General features: G+C 36.6%; 1 protein-coding gene and 2 non-coding genes across 7 annotated transcripts in view; all 3 read right to left on the bottom strand.

Annotated features, from left to right (window-relative positions):
• The window catches only part of LOC139115753 (nucleolar transcription factor 1-A-like), a 39,264-nt gene that overhangs the window by 20,214 nt on the left and 5,155 nt on the right, over positions 1–13,895 (bottom strand). For 3 of the 5 annotated variants that reach the window (XM_070678083.1, XM_070678082.1, XM_070678080.1), the window contains 9 exons: positions 13,285–13,371; positions 12,245–12,426; positions 11,336–11,416; positions 9,654–9,809; positions 8,654–8,718; positions 8,066–8,198; positions 7,449–7,559; positions 6,612–6,736; positions 650–794 (listed from right to left, as the gene is read on the bottom strand). In XM_070678083.1, coding sequence (XP_070534184.1) covers positions 650–794; positions 6,612–6,736; positions 7,449–7,559; positions 8,066–8,198; positions 8,654–8,718; positions 9,654–9,809; positions 11,336–11,416; positions 12,245–12,426; positions 13,285–13,371 — 1,085 coding nt within the window. The remainder of the gene's footprint in view (positions 1–649; positions 795–6,611; positions 6,737–7,448; positions 7,560–8,065; positions 8,199–8,653; positions 8,719–9,653; positions 9,810–11,335; positions 11,417–12,244; positions 12,427–13,284; positions 13,372–13,895) is intronic. The other 2 variants (XM_070678084.1, XM_070678081.1) reach the window with 1 other exon arrangement.
• On the bottom strand, positions 9,022–9,198 carry LOC139116653 (small nucleolar RNA SNORA23). The gene has a single exon (XR_011548349.1). It is a non-coding gene; the product is annotated as a small nucleolar RNA SNORA23 (small nucleolar RNA).
• LOC139116655 (small nucleolar RNA SNORA23) lies at positions 12,601–12,777 on the bottom strand. Its single transcript, XR_011548351.1, has one exon. It is a non-coding gene; the product is annotated as a small nucleolar RNA SNORA23 (small nucleolar RNA).

Raw genomic sequence — 13,895 nt, 5'->3', positions numbered from 1 at the left:
TGTTCATAACAAACATATTCAAAATAAATTTAACCCTGTCAGTGAGACATGTATCTCCATAAACATTCTAAAAGCAAAAAAATTTCATCTTGGAAATTCTAAAAATAGTTGAAGTCATATTTATTTATTGGAACATGTCAACTGCCTTTTAACACAAATGTGAGCGGAGCTAGCAAGTAATGGGAAAGTTCAACTGTCAAACTGACTGATGAAAGAACCGTACTTCCGGTTTTGAAATGTTTGCACAGTGAACTGTAATAAGTGGAGCATGTCAGACTATTGCTGACAGGTCAATCCTGACATTTCAAACCAAAATGTAGATTGAGATCCAAAGCACAGTACTTGAATACAGCTTATGTTGCACTATTCTTACTTAAGTTACATAAACAATACTCACTAAATCATCAAATCTAATGAAAAAATGGCACATAAAAATATTTCATCCTGAACGTTTTCCAGAGAATTGACAATACTAATGAAATTGATGCTACCATCAATAATCATGTAAGGCTTCAGGTATTAGATGCTCTGTCTTGCTGTGTTGACAAATTTATAAATGATCAAACACAACCCTCTTAACCTGGATATGCAAATTCAGGGTACCACCTGGCACCATCATCAAAACATGCAAATAAGCCGTTTTGCTTACCTGGTTGCATTTGAGCTGATATGCATCTTTTTCTTCCTGTGTGAGAGTTTTCCATCGTTTGCTGCACTCTGCCATTCTCTCCTGGCTAGGGATGTGAGACAGGTCATTGTGCATCAGTATACTGCAAAACAGGCTGTATCCACTCCTGTAAATTGCACAAATAAAATTATAGATTTTATTGTTTTTTTCTCCAAGAATCCTCATAAAAGTACAGAATGATTGCACAAGACTAGTTGTTAATACTCTATTTAAAGGTATACAGTCACCTGTAATCTAAATATGCCCATATATGGTCAAAGGGGCATTCCTTGTATTGAAAATGCCCATGTGAGGGTGCTGTTTTTAATCAAAGTGAGACTTGAGTGGACACGTGGGTCACCAGTATGTATTAGGGAGATGGTGCAGTGGCAAAGAATGTGAAATTTTCAGAAGAGTTACTTTCAGAATGTGCTTAGGAATACAATTCAGAATAACATTCAGACACTCACTATGTGAGATAATATTCTGTATATTCAGAAGAGTCCTTTCAGAATGTGCTTTGGAATACAATTCAGAATAATATTCAGACACTCACTATGTGAGATAATATTCTGTATAGAAGTAACAAGTCATTGACATTGACATAGTCCCCACTTGTAATAGGAGTATTAGTCTTGATGGGGCAGGGAAATGAGGTCATTAAGAAGTATCACTGGAGTGTATATGTTTAGATCTATGAAGTTATGCATATATATGCATATTCAAGGTCAAAGGTCATCAAGGTCACGTGACATTTTGAAAAAAAACCCCATTGTATTGCTAATTAATTTTATATGCCAAAGTTCAGACCTCTAGCTCTATTGGCTTGCCCACAATTATATATGGGCATAATTAACGAGGTAAAGCATGTGTTGTCATAAGGTCTCCCATCCTACTAAATATAAAGGACATAGCACTTGTGGTTACTTATTTATTGACATAATCGTGTATTTTACGTAAAAGGTTATCGAGGTCACATGACATTTTGTCAAAAAATTTCTATCCTATAGTCTGTCCCTATATACTAAAAATCATACATTTACCTCTATTGGCTTGCTCAAAATTAGATATGCACATAATTAATGAGGTACAATATGTGGCGTCATAAGGTGTCCCATCATACCAAATATGAAGGGTGTAGCACTTGTGGTTCCTGAGTTATGGGCAAATATGTATATTTGAGGTCAAAGGTCATTGAGGTCACGTGACATTTTTTCAAAAAAATTGTATTGCTAAGTTATCCCTACATACCAAAAATCAGACCTCTTGCTCTATTAGCTCGCTCAAAATTAGATATGTGCATAATTAATGAGGTACAATATGTGGCGTCATAAGGTGTCCCATCATACCAAATATGAAGGGTGTAGCACTTGTGGTTACTGAGTTTTGGACAAATATGTATATTTGAGGTCAAAGGTCACGAAGGTCACGTGACATTTTGTCAAAATAATTGTATTGCTAAGTTATCCCTATATACCAAAAATCAGACCTCTAGCTCTATTGGCTCGCTCAAAATTAGATATGTGCATAATTAATGAGGTACAATATGTGGCGTCATAAGGTGTCCCATCATACCAAATATGAAGGGTGTAGCACTTGTGGTTACTGAGTTATGGGCAAATATGTATATTTGAGGTCAAAGGTCACCGAGGTCACGTGACATTTTGTCAAAATAATTGTATTGCTAAGTTATCCCTACATACCAAAAACCAGACCTCTAGCTCTATTGGCTCGCTCAAAATTAGATATGTGCATAATTAATGAGGTACAATATGTGGCGTCATAAGGTGTCCCATCATACCAAATATGAAGGGTGTAGCACTTGTGGTTACTGAGTTATGGACAAATATGTATATTTGAGGTCAAAGGTCACCGAGGTCACATGACATTTTGTCAAAATAATTGTATTGCTAAGTTATCCCTATATACCAAAAATCAGACCTCTAGCTCTATTGGCTCGCTCAAAATTAGATATGTGAATAATTAATGAGGTACAATATGTGGCGTCATAAGGTGTCCCATCATACCAAATATGAAGGGTGTAGCACTTGTGGTTACTGAGTTATGGACAAATATGTATATTTGAGGTCAAAGGTCACCGAGGTCACGTGACATTTTGTCAAAATAATTGTATTGCTAAGTTATCCCTACATACCAAAAACCAGACCTCTAGCTCTATTGGCTCGCTCAAAATTAGATATGTGCATAATTAATGAGGTACAATATGTGGCGTCATAAGGTGTCCCATCATACCAAATATGAAGGGTGTAGCACTTGTGGTTACTGAGTTATGGACAAATATGTATATTTGAGGTCAAAGGTCACCGAGGTCACGTGACATTTTGTCAAAATAATTGTATTGCTAAGTTATCCCTATATACCAAAAATCAGACCTCTAGCTTTATTGGCTCGCTCAAAATTAGATATGTGCATAATTAATGAGGTACAATATGTGGCGTCATAAGGTGTCCCATCATACCAAATATGAAGGGTGTAGCACTTGTGGTTACTGAGTTATGGACAAATATGTATATTTGAGGTCAAAGGTCACCGAGGTCACGTGACATTTGTCAAAAAATTTGTACTGCTAATTTATCTATATATACCAAAAATCAGACCTCTAGCTCTATTGGCTTGCTCAAAATTAGATATGCACATAATTAATGAGGTACAATATGTGGCGTCATAAGGTGTCCCATCATACCATATATGAAAGGTTTAGCACTTGTGGTTACCGAGTCAGTGTTGAATCTAGGATCTTAGGATTGGGGGACATTTGGGCCACTGCCTTAAATTTTGGGGGACATTTTCAAAATTTGGGGACAATTTTTTGGCAGCAAATTTGCATATTAATCTGCATATCAAATTAGCATTTATTTAAAATAAGTCTATGAAGTCTTTGTACATCTATTCAAGAATATAATTGTTTGAATAAAGTATCACAAATTCACTCACATTCATAGAAAAGATGCAGCACATTCTGTTAGTCTCAAGAGATAATTCTTTCAGTATTATGCAAAAATACAATTGACAATTTCCCCACAGTGAGAAAAGTAAGTTCATTTGTCATTTCACAGCTCTCATTGATAGAGCAGGACTTTTTTTAATGACTAAGTAGTCTCGATCTCTGCAGCAGTAAATTCCCATAGACATAAAAGGGTAACCTAGGGAGTCTAGAGTGATGACGCTTTGTCCTAAGCAAGTTTGGAAAATGGCCGACACCATGTACTGCATCGAGGCAAAACAAACACAGCACAACGTCCCGACTCTGACAATGCAAGCCGTGCAAGTATTAGTAAATGCATTCTTACTGAAGAACTTGACATATGACCCGTCTGGTATAAGATCTGAATAGATATTCACTGTTGTTCTCGCTAGATCGAATTTCTTGGCAAGCCATGCATGCGTGACCGTGGCATAACGACTTTGGCAAACAACATGCACCATCAAGCTACGTCTAGTATCTCGATCCATGTGGACACATGAAATGTTTCAGAAAATTTTGGAATTTGGTTTGATTTCCGCTTGATCAAGAACATGTTTTTTCTTTTTGAATGGAATAGGTGTGTTGGCTACATTTTTCAAAAACCTTTCTGTGTGAGAGTTAGTTTGAAATTACTCCCGTACGTGAATTTTTTTTCTCGTCACGGCTGTCAGTCAGTACATTCACAAACAAGTTTTATTGACAATGTAACAAACGCGAATGTCATTTCAAAACGGACGTGTGCTGCTAAAGTATTTATAAATGAAATCATTGGTAACATTCTAGCAAAATATAGCAAATCATCACGCAAAGTGGTTACGTTTAACAATGAAAGAAAACACACGTTGACCTATTTACAGACCCCCCTCTTTGTGAGTGCGCCCAAAGTGACGCACTGGGTAGATTTCAGAGCGGGATTTTTTGCTGAAAGGCGTCAATCCCGCGATGGCGCGCTCTAGATTCAACACTGCTATTTTTGGACAAATATGTATATTTGAGGTCAAAGGTCACGTGACATTTTGTGAAAGCGTCTGAGATATCTGCTTGAACGGATGGACTCACATGGATGGACTGACGGACTGACATGACCCAATCTATGAGCCCCCTGGACTTTATCTGTGGGGACTAAAAACTGTATCACTGCATCCTTTTTGCAATATGAATACGATGAGAAACTAAATTTTTATTTTTCTTGGCCTTATACATGGGAGTCTATGGACTGCCTTATACATGGGAGTCTATGGACTGTCTTATACATGGGAGTCTATGGACTGCCTTATACATGGGAGTCTATGGACTGCCTTATACATGGGAGTCTATGGACTTCCTTATACATGGGAGTCTATGGACTGCCTTATACATGGGAGTCTATGGACTGCCTTAAACATGGGAGTCTATGGATTGCCTTATACATGGGAGTCTATGGATTGCCTTATACATGGGAGTCTATGGACTTCCTTATACATGGGAGTCTATGGACTGCCTTATACATGGGAGTCTATGGACTGCCTTAAACATGGGAGTCTATGGATTGCCTTATACATGGAAGTCTATGGATTGCCTTATACATGGGAGTCTATGGATTCCCTTATACATGGAGTCTATGGATTACCTTAATACAGGGGAGTCTATGGAGGCGAAAACTAAAAAGTCCTCTAACACGGCCAAATTTGATCGCATTGTGAAAAAAATCAACGTGCATCTGTATGAGGTAGAGTACTATCCTTTTACCAAGTTTGAACAAAATCGCTCCAGGCGTCTCTGAGATATCTGCGTGAACGAAAAAAGTCATAAAATATGCAAATGAGCAATTAATTAATAAGCCACACCCACCAAAATCTAATCAGATCTAAGTCTCATCATGATAATACCAAATACCAAATTGCATGACATTGGACCTAAGGGTTCTTAAGTTATGAGTGGAACAAAATCTGTCTACGGACGGACGGACAGACGGACGGACGGACGGACGGACAGACGGACACACACACAGACATTGTGGCGACATAGGACACCTTTGGTGCTTCGCACCACGGTGTCCAAAAAGGGGCCACCCGCTTAAAATCTGTGATTGGTTAGATTTTCTCTTTCCATGGTAACTGAGGCAAAATTGGAACAGGTGACAGTATACCTTTCAATGGCTCTGTATCATGTAATATAAATATCCTATCAGTATTTTATAATAATATTCAAACAATAATAACAAATCATTTTAGCATATTTTACCATAGCAAGGCAAAAGACAGATATCTGACATTGTCCATGGAAAAGAATTAAAGAAGAGCTGTGGATAAATGGAGAGCAAAAATCTGAAGTGATTACTGCATAAAATAACCGACATTATTGACTTATCAAATATTTGTCCAGATGTTGAATTGACAGAAGCGTTAAATGTAAAAAGAAAATTGTGATAATACTTCTCATACAAAGGTTGATGTGCAGGGATGTAGCATAGTATTTCTCACTGGTGATTTTTCAAATCAAAAATTTCAAAAATCCAAAAATTTCCACTAAAGGTCAAACCACACCAGCATTTTTGTAAATTTCCTGAGGGAGGGCTCTAATTGTTATGTGAAAAATTAACACAATGTGTAAACTGTAATTTGGTGAGTATACTTTGTCGTCCTCTTTTTTGAAGATGTCAAATCATGTAGGTATTAGTGACTAGCTATGTCTTCTGGTGTGATAACTGGAAATGGAGAGGGAAAAGCTGGAAACTGAGCATGAAGAAAAATACGCCCTGAAAATATTGTACTTAGCTAAGTAGTATCTGAAAATGCAACAGACTGCACGTGTCATCACAAACAACGTGTGAATTTTACTAGTAACACAACATAATATTTTGACAAGGTATCTGTGTTCAAAATGTACACAGTGAAAAAATCATAGGCAGCAGCTCTGATGAAAATGGACACTTCAAGTCATGCATACATATTATTGGTTGTTAATGTCTACACTTACGCTGGTGGCTTGTCTGGTTTACCGCGAGCTCTGTCAAGGATTTTCTGTTCTTCTTTAGTTAATACTGACTTGATGGCTTTAGGCTGATAATCAGCATGAGTCTTTTGGTACTCAGCAAGTTCTTTCTGTTATGATACATGAGAGGAAAAAACAGAGACACTTAGACTGTGCTCGTTACATATGTACATGTATATCCATATGCAGATACCTTTGGTCGAAAAGTTTTTTTTAAAGCTCTCAGGAAAAATATCCAACCCTAAGTAAACTGCTTCTTTTACATGAAATGTATGTATCATATAGAATACAGAGGTAAAATCAGGCAATACTGTAACATCATTAACTTTTACTAGCCTTGTAACTCGATTCTACAAATTTGATGTTGAAGACATTTTCCTAGGCATTAAAATGCACTGATTTTGCTAGTAAAGCGTCTATTTCCATTTAACAGTGAAATTAAAATGTAAATTTATAGTAAGCAAATATGTTTTTACAATGTTGTATATACATGTATACAGAAAATATATATATACATTGGAAGCAAAATGTGAGGTCATCATAATAACGTTTGAATAAAATGTGAAAATTCTTTTAGGAGAGATTTACATAATACTTCAGCAGATTAGTAATGAAAATACTTAAAGCCCCCCCCCTTCAATTATCAGATTTATCTAATATAAATATTATCTATTGATGAAATATTCAATGGAAAACAAAAGAATGGCAAACTGTTAATGGGCTATTGACACATTCGCTAATGCGAGAACCTGGGATTGAGAAGGGCGCCTTTAAAAGTTTCAATTGGTTCTGATTGCCTTCTGATATTTTAACTATACTTACAGTATAACGTTTGAAATCATCCATGGCTGATTTTATGTATAGCATTTTCTTCTTTTCTGTCAATCCTTTCCACTGTACCTTTAAGCTTTCTTCAGCGTCTTTCTTGCTTAGCTGATCAGAAACACGAAGAGACAGAAAAAAAGATTAAAGCAAACACCATAAAGTCATTATCAGCCAGACAGTAAAAGAAAACTGTTTTGTTTATTTAATTGGAATATTTTCTTTTCTGTTAAACAGTGTGTGTACATCTATTTTGAAGCCTGGCATGGAAATGTTTTACAAACTCCTTCTTTGAAATAAAAATTGACTTTTTCCACCCATGTCCTACACAAAGTGCACTTTCTTAGAAGTGATGTATTGTTCTTCCATAGCATCAGTTGTTTGAGAGCAGTTCTTCTGGTATTACCTGATCATGGACAACTGCATTCAGGAGTAGCAAGGGATTTTTTGGAATCTAATCAGGCAGAATTTGGGATAAATTTGGAATGGATGTTTGCATAGAGGATTCAAAGTCTCTTTGTAGCACTGTCGAACTAAATTTCCGACAACAGTCTGGATTTTTTGATGTGCAACAGCGCCCTCTAGTGGCTATGGAACATTGACTAGCTGTGTCTCACCTCGGAGTTGGTTTTCATAAGGTGATCTCGTTTGGCATTGAGATAAGCCTGCACAGGTGTTGTTGGTTTCCTGATAGGGTCTGAGGATTTCTTGCTGGAACTGTTGCCAACAGCAAACTCTGGATGTTCTTGTCTGCAGAGCAAATTAATAAATTATGCAAATGTAAAAGTGTGCCAGACTAATTGGCTGACATGATTTCACTCGCTGCTGCAGTTGCAATGTCTTTCTGGATGGGGTGATATGGACAAACAGCATGGTTTTTATCCAGGTTTTGTGTGACCCCCTCCCAATGTAAGGTAAAAATTAGAGATATTTATGACACACAAGAAAGACAATATGATCATAAATGTTTCAAAGATGTAAAATTCTCATCAATAGTTATAACTTATGAAAGGCTATAATATTACTTGTTTGCCTTGTAGCATACAACATACCACATTACAATAACTGGAAAGTTCCTCCGACATGACAAATATTAAAATGTTGGCAACTCTCTTAGACAGAGAGGCTGAAAAATACATAAATAAATCATTGATACAACAGTAAAATAAAAACTTCTCTGAACAAGAAAAGCACTGTCAACTTACCTGAATTTTTCAATGAGTTTCTGGTAGTCCTTCATTTCATCACCATACTTCTTCACATACTTTGACTGCAAGAAAACAGCGGAACAAAAGATTTTGTTTGTTTGTTAGAGAGCTCACATTTCTTAAAACAATGCTTGATGTAGGCTGTAATTGCAATGATGGAGTATACTAAAATTTTTCCAGGCTGTCATAAGGTTTTCAAGAATTAAACGTGCCATGTAAGGAGCAAAACTGAAGTTCTTGCTGTGATGTTGTCACATAAACCGTAATAATCATTTCTTGACCAATTCGCTTCATCAATCTCTACAGGGAACATTCAATTCACTGAAGATGAGACAATTCAACCAAACCTTGATGGAGAACATATTTTTTGTTTGAGGTTTTGGAGACTGATGAAATATTGAAGATTTTGTCATCAGAACTATGGACCTCAGTGATTTAATTTTGGCCATGTAGAAAGTGTGTGTATATCAATTCAACTCAGCAAAACACTGAGTCAAAGAGACACAAGTCAAGGATGGAACACCCTGCACACAAATTACTACACAGCCTCTAAAGCTTGAATCCAGGCCAGCTGACTAGAACTGGCATTAAATGTTACTTTTGAACAAACTGTTTAAATGGCTTCTTGCTGGTTTTGTATTTGGCAGTACTGGTAAACACAGAGGAACCATTTAAGAGTGGTACATGACTTGAGAACTAAACTTGGACTTGAGAAAATAATAACATTTGTTAGAAATTGTTTTGATACGCTGTCCTTCTGCAGTGAAGAAGTCGAGCTTTCATTTTCAAATCATTTACACAGTGTATCAAATTCTGAGGATGGTTTCAATCCTAAAATGGCTGACATTGTTTGCAGACTGACATCCATACAAATATGATGTGAATAAACTTCAATTTTGTTTGTCAAGCTGGATATCAATAACACAGGAAATCCAAAGGCAGACGTTTCATAAAATGCTATCGACTGTAACCACTTGAAAGACCACACGTTACATACCTTCTTCTTTTCACTAAGACCCTTATACTGTTGTGCCACCAGCTGACTTATCTCAGGGGCGCTCATCTCCGGATTGTCTTCCATGGTTTTCTTTCGTTTATCCATGTAATACCTGAAGTATGGCGTCAGCGGTTTCTTGGGCATGTCGGGATGGGTCTGGTCAGAATGATAATCACATGCACACTGCTTCATGACTAGAATTAACGTCATTTTTTGAAGCTACCATTTTGCTCATTCTGGTGCCTTTCTCATTGATTGTGCATATAAAAGTGTTCTCAAACGGTTGTGTGATTGGTTAATTTCAGTGTTCTTCACAGCTTGGAAAAAGAGAGGGGCAGCAAATTTACATGACAATGTATAATTTACATATTCCTTTGTCATGATTATTTTGTATGATTATAATAATACGAAAAATATGCCTAAAAAAGTAAAGGCTGGAACCTTTGCTCAAACTTTCCTTGAAGACCAGGGACTTGATCCCGGGATAAAGTGTGTTCTAGCCTGTAAGAGGATTATGGAGGTGTCATAGCCTTTTGTTTTTCATTGAAATTGTCATCTAGCCAGGAAATTTCCTGGCAAGATAATCGAATGCTGACACAGGCCTTAATGAAACTTTCAACTGTTCTCTTACCTAATCAGTAATCACTGAACATGAAAGAACACAGGAAAGGTGGCCTTCCACCTAAAAATTTCTTTGTGAAGAACTCTGCATTTCTATGTACTTGCATTTCATTGTTACATCAATCCATGAATTTGTACAATAGAAGCATAGATCTTACAGCAGAAGGAGTTAAAATCATATCTTCAACTGCACTATGGCTTAGTCAAAATATCCAGGGGATTAAGTCATCATCTTTTGATATTCTTTATCTCATTTCATTTTGCAATTCATGGAATTTTGATGGTGAGGGGGTTCTTTATCACATGCTGCAAGAACCCTACTTTCGATGGGCTTGTAGAAATGACACAGATGAGCTGTAATTTTTTGAAGTAATCTCTACTATATACCATCAGTTGAGGTAGTATGTGCCTCGATAGTGAAAGACAGAAATTTTGCTCAAACTTTCCTCAATTAAACTTGCATCTGTTCTCTTATCTACTCAGTTATAAACATCAGGGGTCACTGTGCAAAGTTTGGTACTAGAGAAACAAACTGCCTGACATTCACTGATTTCTGAAATTTAAAAATGGCCACAATCTCTATGTTAACTCTATAGAGATAATAAAATATTCAGTATTCAAAATAAGTAAGTTGGTTAATTTTTCTTAACCCAAGAGCTTTTAAATGAGCCCAAACAAGTGGTAGATAAGAAAGCTACCATAAATTTTGAGAGTCTGAATATCTGTTCCTAAGGTATATTCTACCTTAATACCACACAAGTTTCCCAGAGTACTTGGGAAATTCTTGAAGCAGACACTGTGCAGGGTGCAAGCCAATTCTTAACCCTTTCATATCTGTTTTCCAATATAGAGGTCTAACTTTACTACAAGAAACAATGGGATAGGGACAAACCATTCTCGTAAAGGGGACACGTGAAGAACACGTTGAAAGAAAATTGATTGTCATTACTTTGCACAAAAGGCTTCCTGTGAAATTATGTGTATAGTTGCAGTCTGCAATCGGCAACAGTGCCTCATCCAATTGAATTCCATTTTAAGGTTCTGAGTAACTTTCACCATACCTTTTTAGATTTAACAGGTGGCTTTTTAACAAGCTCTTCTGCCTCACTGCAGAGTTCAGTCAAAGTTCGGTGCTTCCTCACCTGCGAACAAATCCACATAAAATTATTAACATCCACTATTTTGATTCGACTTTGAATTATTCCCTTAATACAAAGACAGAGATCGTACATGCCCTCTGAATACAATTTATGTGTGATTTTTAATATTGTAGGCAATTTGACATACATTCTGGACAACCTGTCTACGTTGATTGGTGTGCGTCTTTTTAGTTTTGCCAAGTTCAAGGACCACCTTTCACCTAGTTCTTTGCTTCCAAATCATGTAACAGTTCTCTCTCTAGTATCAGTGAATATCATGAAATATACTTAAGAAGCTATTGAAAAGACTTTTAAAGGGTCAAAGTCGCTCATTTTTCATGAATTTTGTTTTATACAAGATACTACTTATATTGTTTGACATGTCGAAAGATAATAACGATAAACGAAACCATAGCGAAAATGAATTAATGGTTGAGACCATTTTCGCGATGGTTTCATGTATTGTCTAAAACCGGGGTCAAATATATACATGGGGTCACCCATTCATTCAGTATCTTTCAACATGTCAAACAATACAAGTAGTATCTCGTATCAAACAAATTCATGACAAATGGGCGACTTTATCCTTTAAAAAAATACAAGAGTAATAGAGATTGTATTTCCTTTGTTTTATTGCAAACTATATGAACTGCATGTTAAGGTCAATAAAAACATACTTTAGAGGGCAACGTAGGAATTACTCATGAATTTACCACACAGCACATGCACATGTGCTGTGGCATGTACTTACGGGTTATTGTTTGAAGGGTGCCCTCTACAGGCCAAATGATAAACTGTTCGAAGCTGATAGAGGGCAGTATGCTAACTTACATCATTGAGAAGGGCGCTGAAGTGATCTTTACACTCTTCACTGCTGAATCGTTCAAACTTTACTTTATCCCAGTCTAGTTTTGTGACCCTGGTCCTGAATGAGTTGATGTCTCCAGAAGGAATTTGGCTTTTCACTCTCTGTAAGAGAGAGAGCTTCTGCTCTGTCCCCCATTCTGCCTCTGCTGAGTGAAAATTGAAAATAAAGATATCATTACTGATGTCACGTGGAAGTATATCAAAGATACTTTTAAATGTACAACTATCACACACGAATGCGTACTATTTTCCAAGATCAAAAACATTTTCTAGACTTAATCTGAAATAAAATGATAGTTGATGAAGGATTTCTTTTCATGAAATGTGCGAGGTTTTGGAGACTGATGTAATATTAAAGATTTTGTCATCAGAACTATGGACCTCAGTGTTTTAATTTTGGCCATGTAGAATGTGTGTGTATATCAATTCAACTCAGCAAAACACTGAGTCAAAGAGACACAAATCAAGGATGGAACACCCTGCACACAAATTACTACACAGCCTGGGGACATCGTAGTTTGTACTCTCTGAGAAATCGACTGGACTTTCTAAAGTTAGCAACAAAGTCACCAATAACAGTTTTAGTCACAGTCCACTCTATCAGACTGTGGTAGTCACTCATTCAATGTAGGCTGAAAGAGTGGATTTGTAGGGGCAATTACTATTTAACAAATTCATACTGGAAAACAAAATAACCAATAAAAAGAACTCTTTTGAGTTAAAGCATGCAGTTTTCAGTATGTTTGTGTTCATACCTTCTGAGCATTGACTGAATAGCATATCAAACTACAAATAAGTACATTTGTTTTGTATAAAGCCAAAAGTTTGGAAAGAGTATGCAAAGTGATAGGCAAGTGGAGAGTTAAAACAATTGTTCAAATCCAGTGTTTTTTAATGCTGTAAAAAATACATAAAAATGTCGTAAAAAAGCATAAAACTGCCATAAAAAACTACGTCATGGAAACTGCTGATGCAAAATATCCATGTAAATGGGATTTACTCACCAGTTTTAACCTTTTTTGTGACAGATGGTTGGTCTGCTTTGCCATTCAGGTGTTCATCATGGCTTGGGACTGACTTCCTCTTCTTTCCTGTTTTTTTTTTGAGTGGGGGAGAAGTAGAGATAAAGCATAAATGAGAAATCACTGAAACAGAATTCATATGATAATTCACTTGGATTTGTTTAGCAAAGACAGTACACAAACAAATAAAACAACTAAAGCAACTTTCAGCAATGAATATCTATACATTAAGTTTCATGCTATTTTTTTAAAACTGAAGATTTTGGAAGAATTTGCCACAGATTCGATTTCAGTTCTTGTTAACATGCACTGATGACTTGTATTCTACTGTACTGCCTACCCCATATACTAGTAACAAATCTTTGCTAGCACAGACTGTGTGGAGACATGAACAATGCTATACGCAAAGTAGACAAGAACAGTGCTATAGGCAGATTGTTGTTTGCTATGCACTGTGACCCTCTCCTGCCCTGGTTTTGAGTTCATGATGCTAAGCCCAGTGAACTGGTATTGTCAGCAAGGCACTGGCTAATGCCATCTCTGTGCCTCACTTCACAGGGCTATGTCATTGAGGGTGCAAGTTAAATAAATGC

Source organism: Ptychodera flava, chromosome 17 (genome assembly GCF_041260155.1).
Source record: "Ptychodera flava strain L36383 chromosome 17, AS_Pfla_20210202, whole genome shotgun sequence".
NCBI classification, from domain to species: domain Eukaryota; kingdom Metazoa; phylum Hemichordata; class Enteropneusta; family Ptychoderidae; genus Ptychodera; species Ptychodera flava.
Note: the sequence above shows the minus strand (reverse complement) of the source record. Positions and strands in the feature narration are given on the sequence as shown.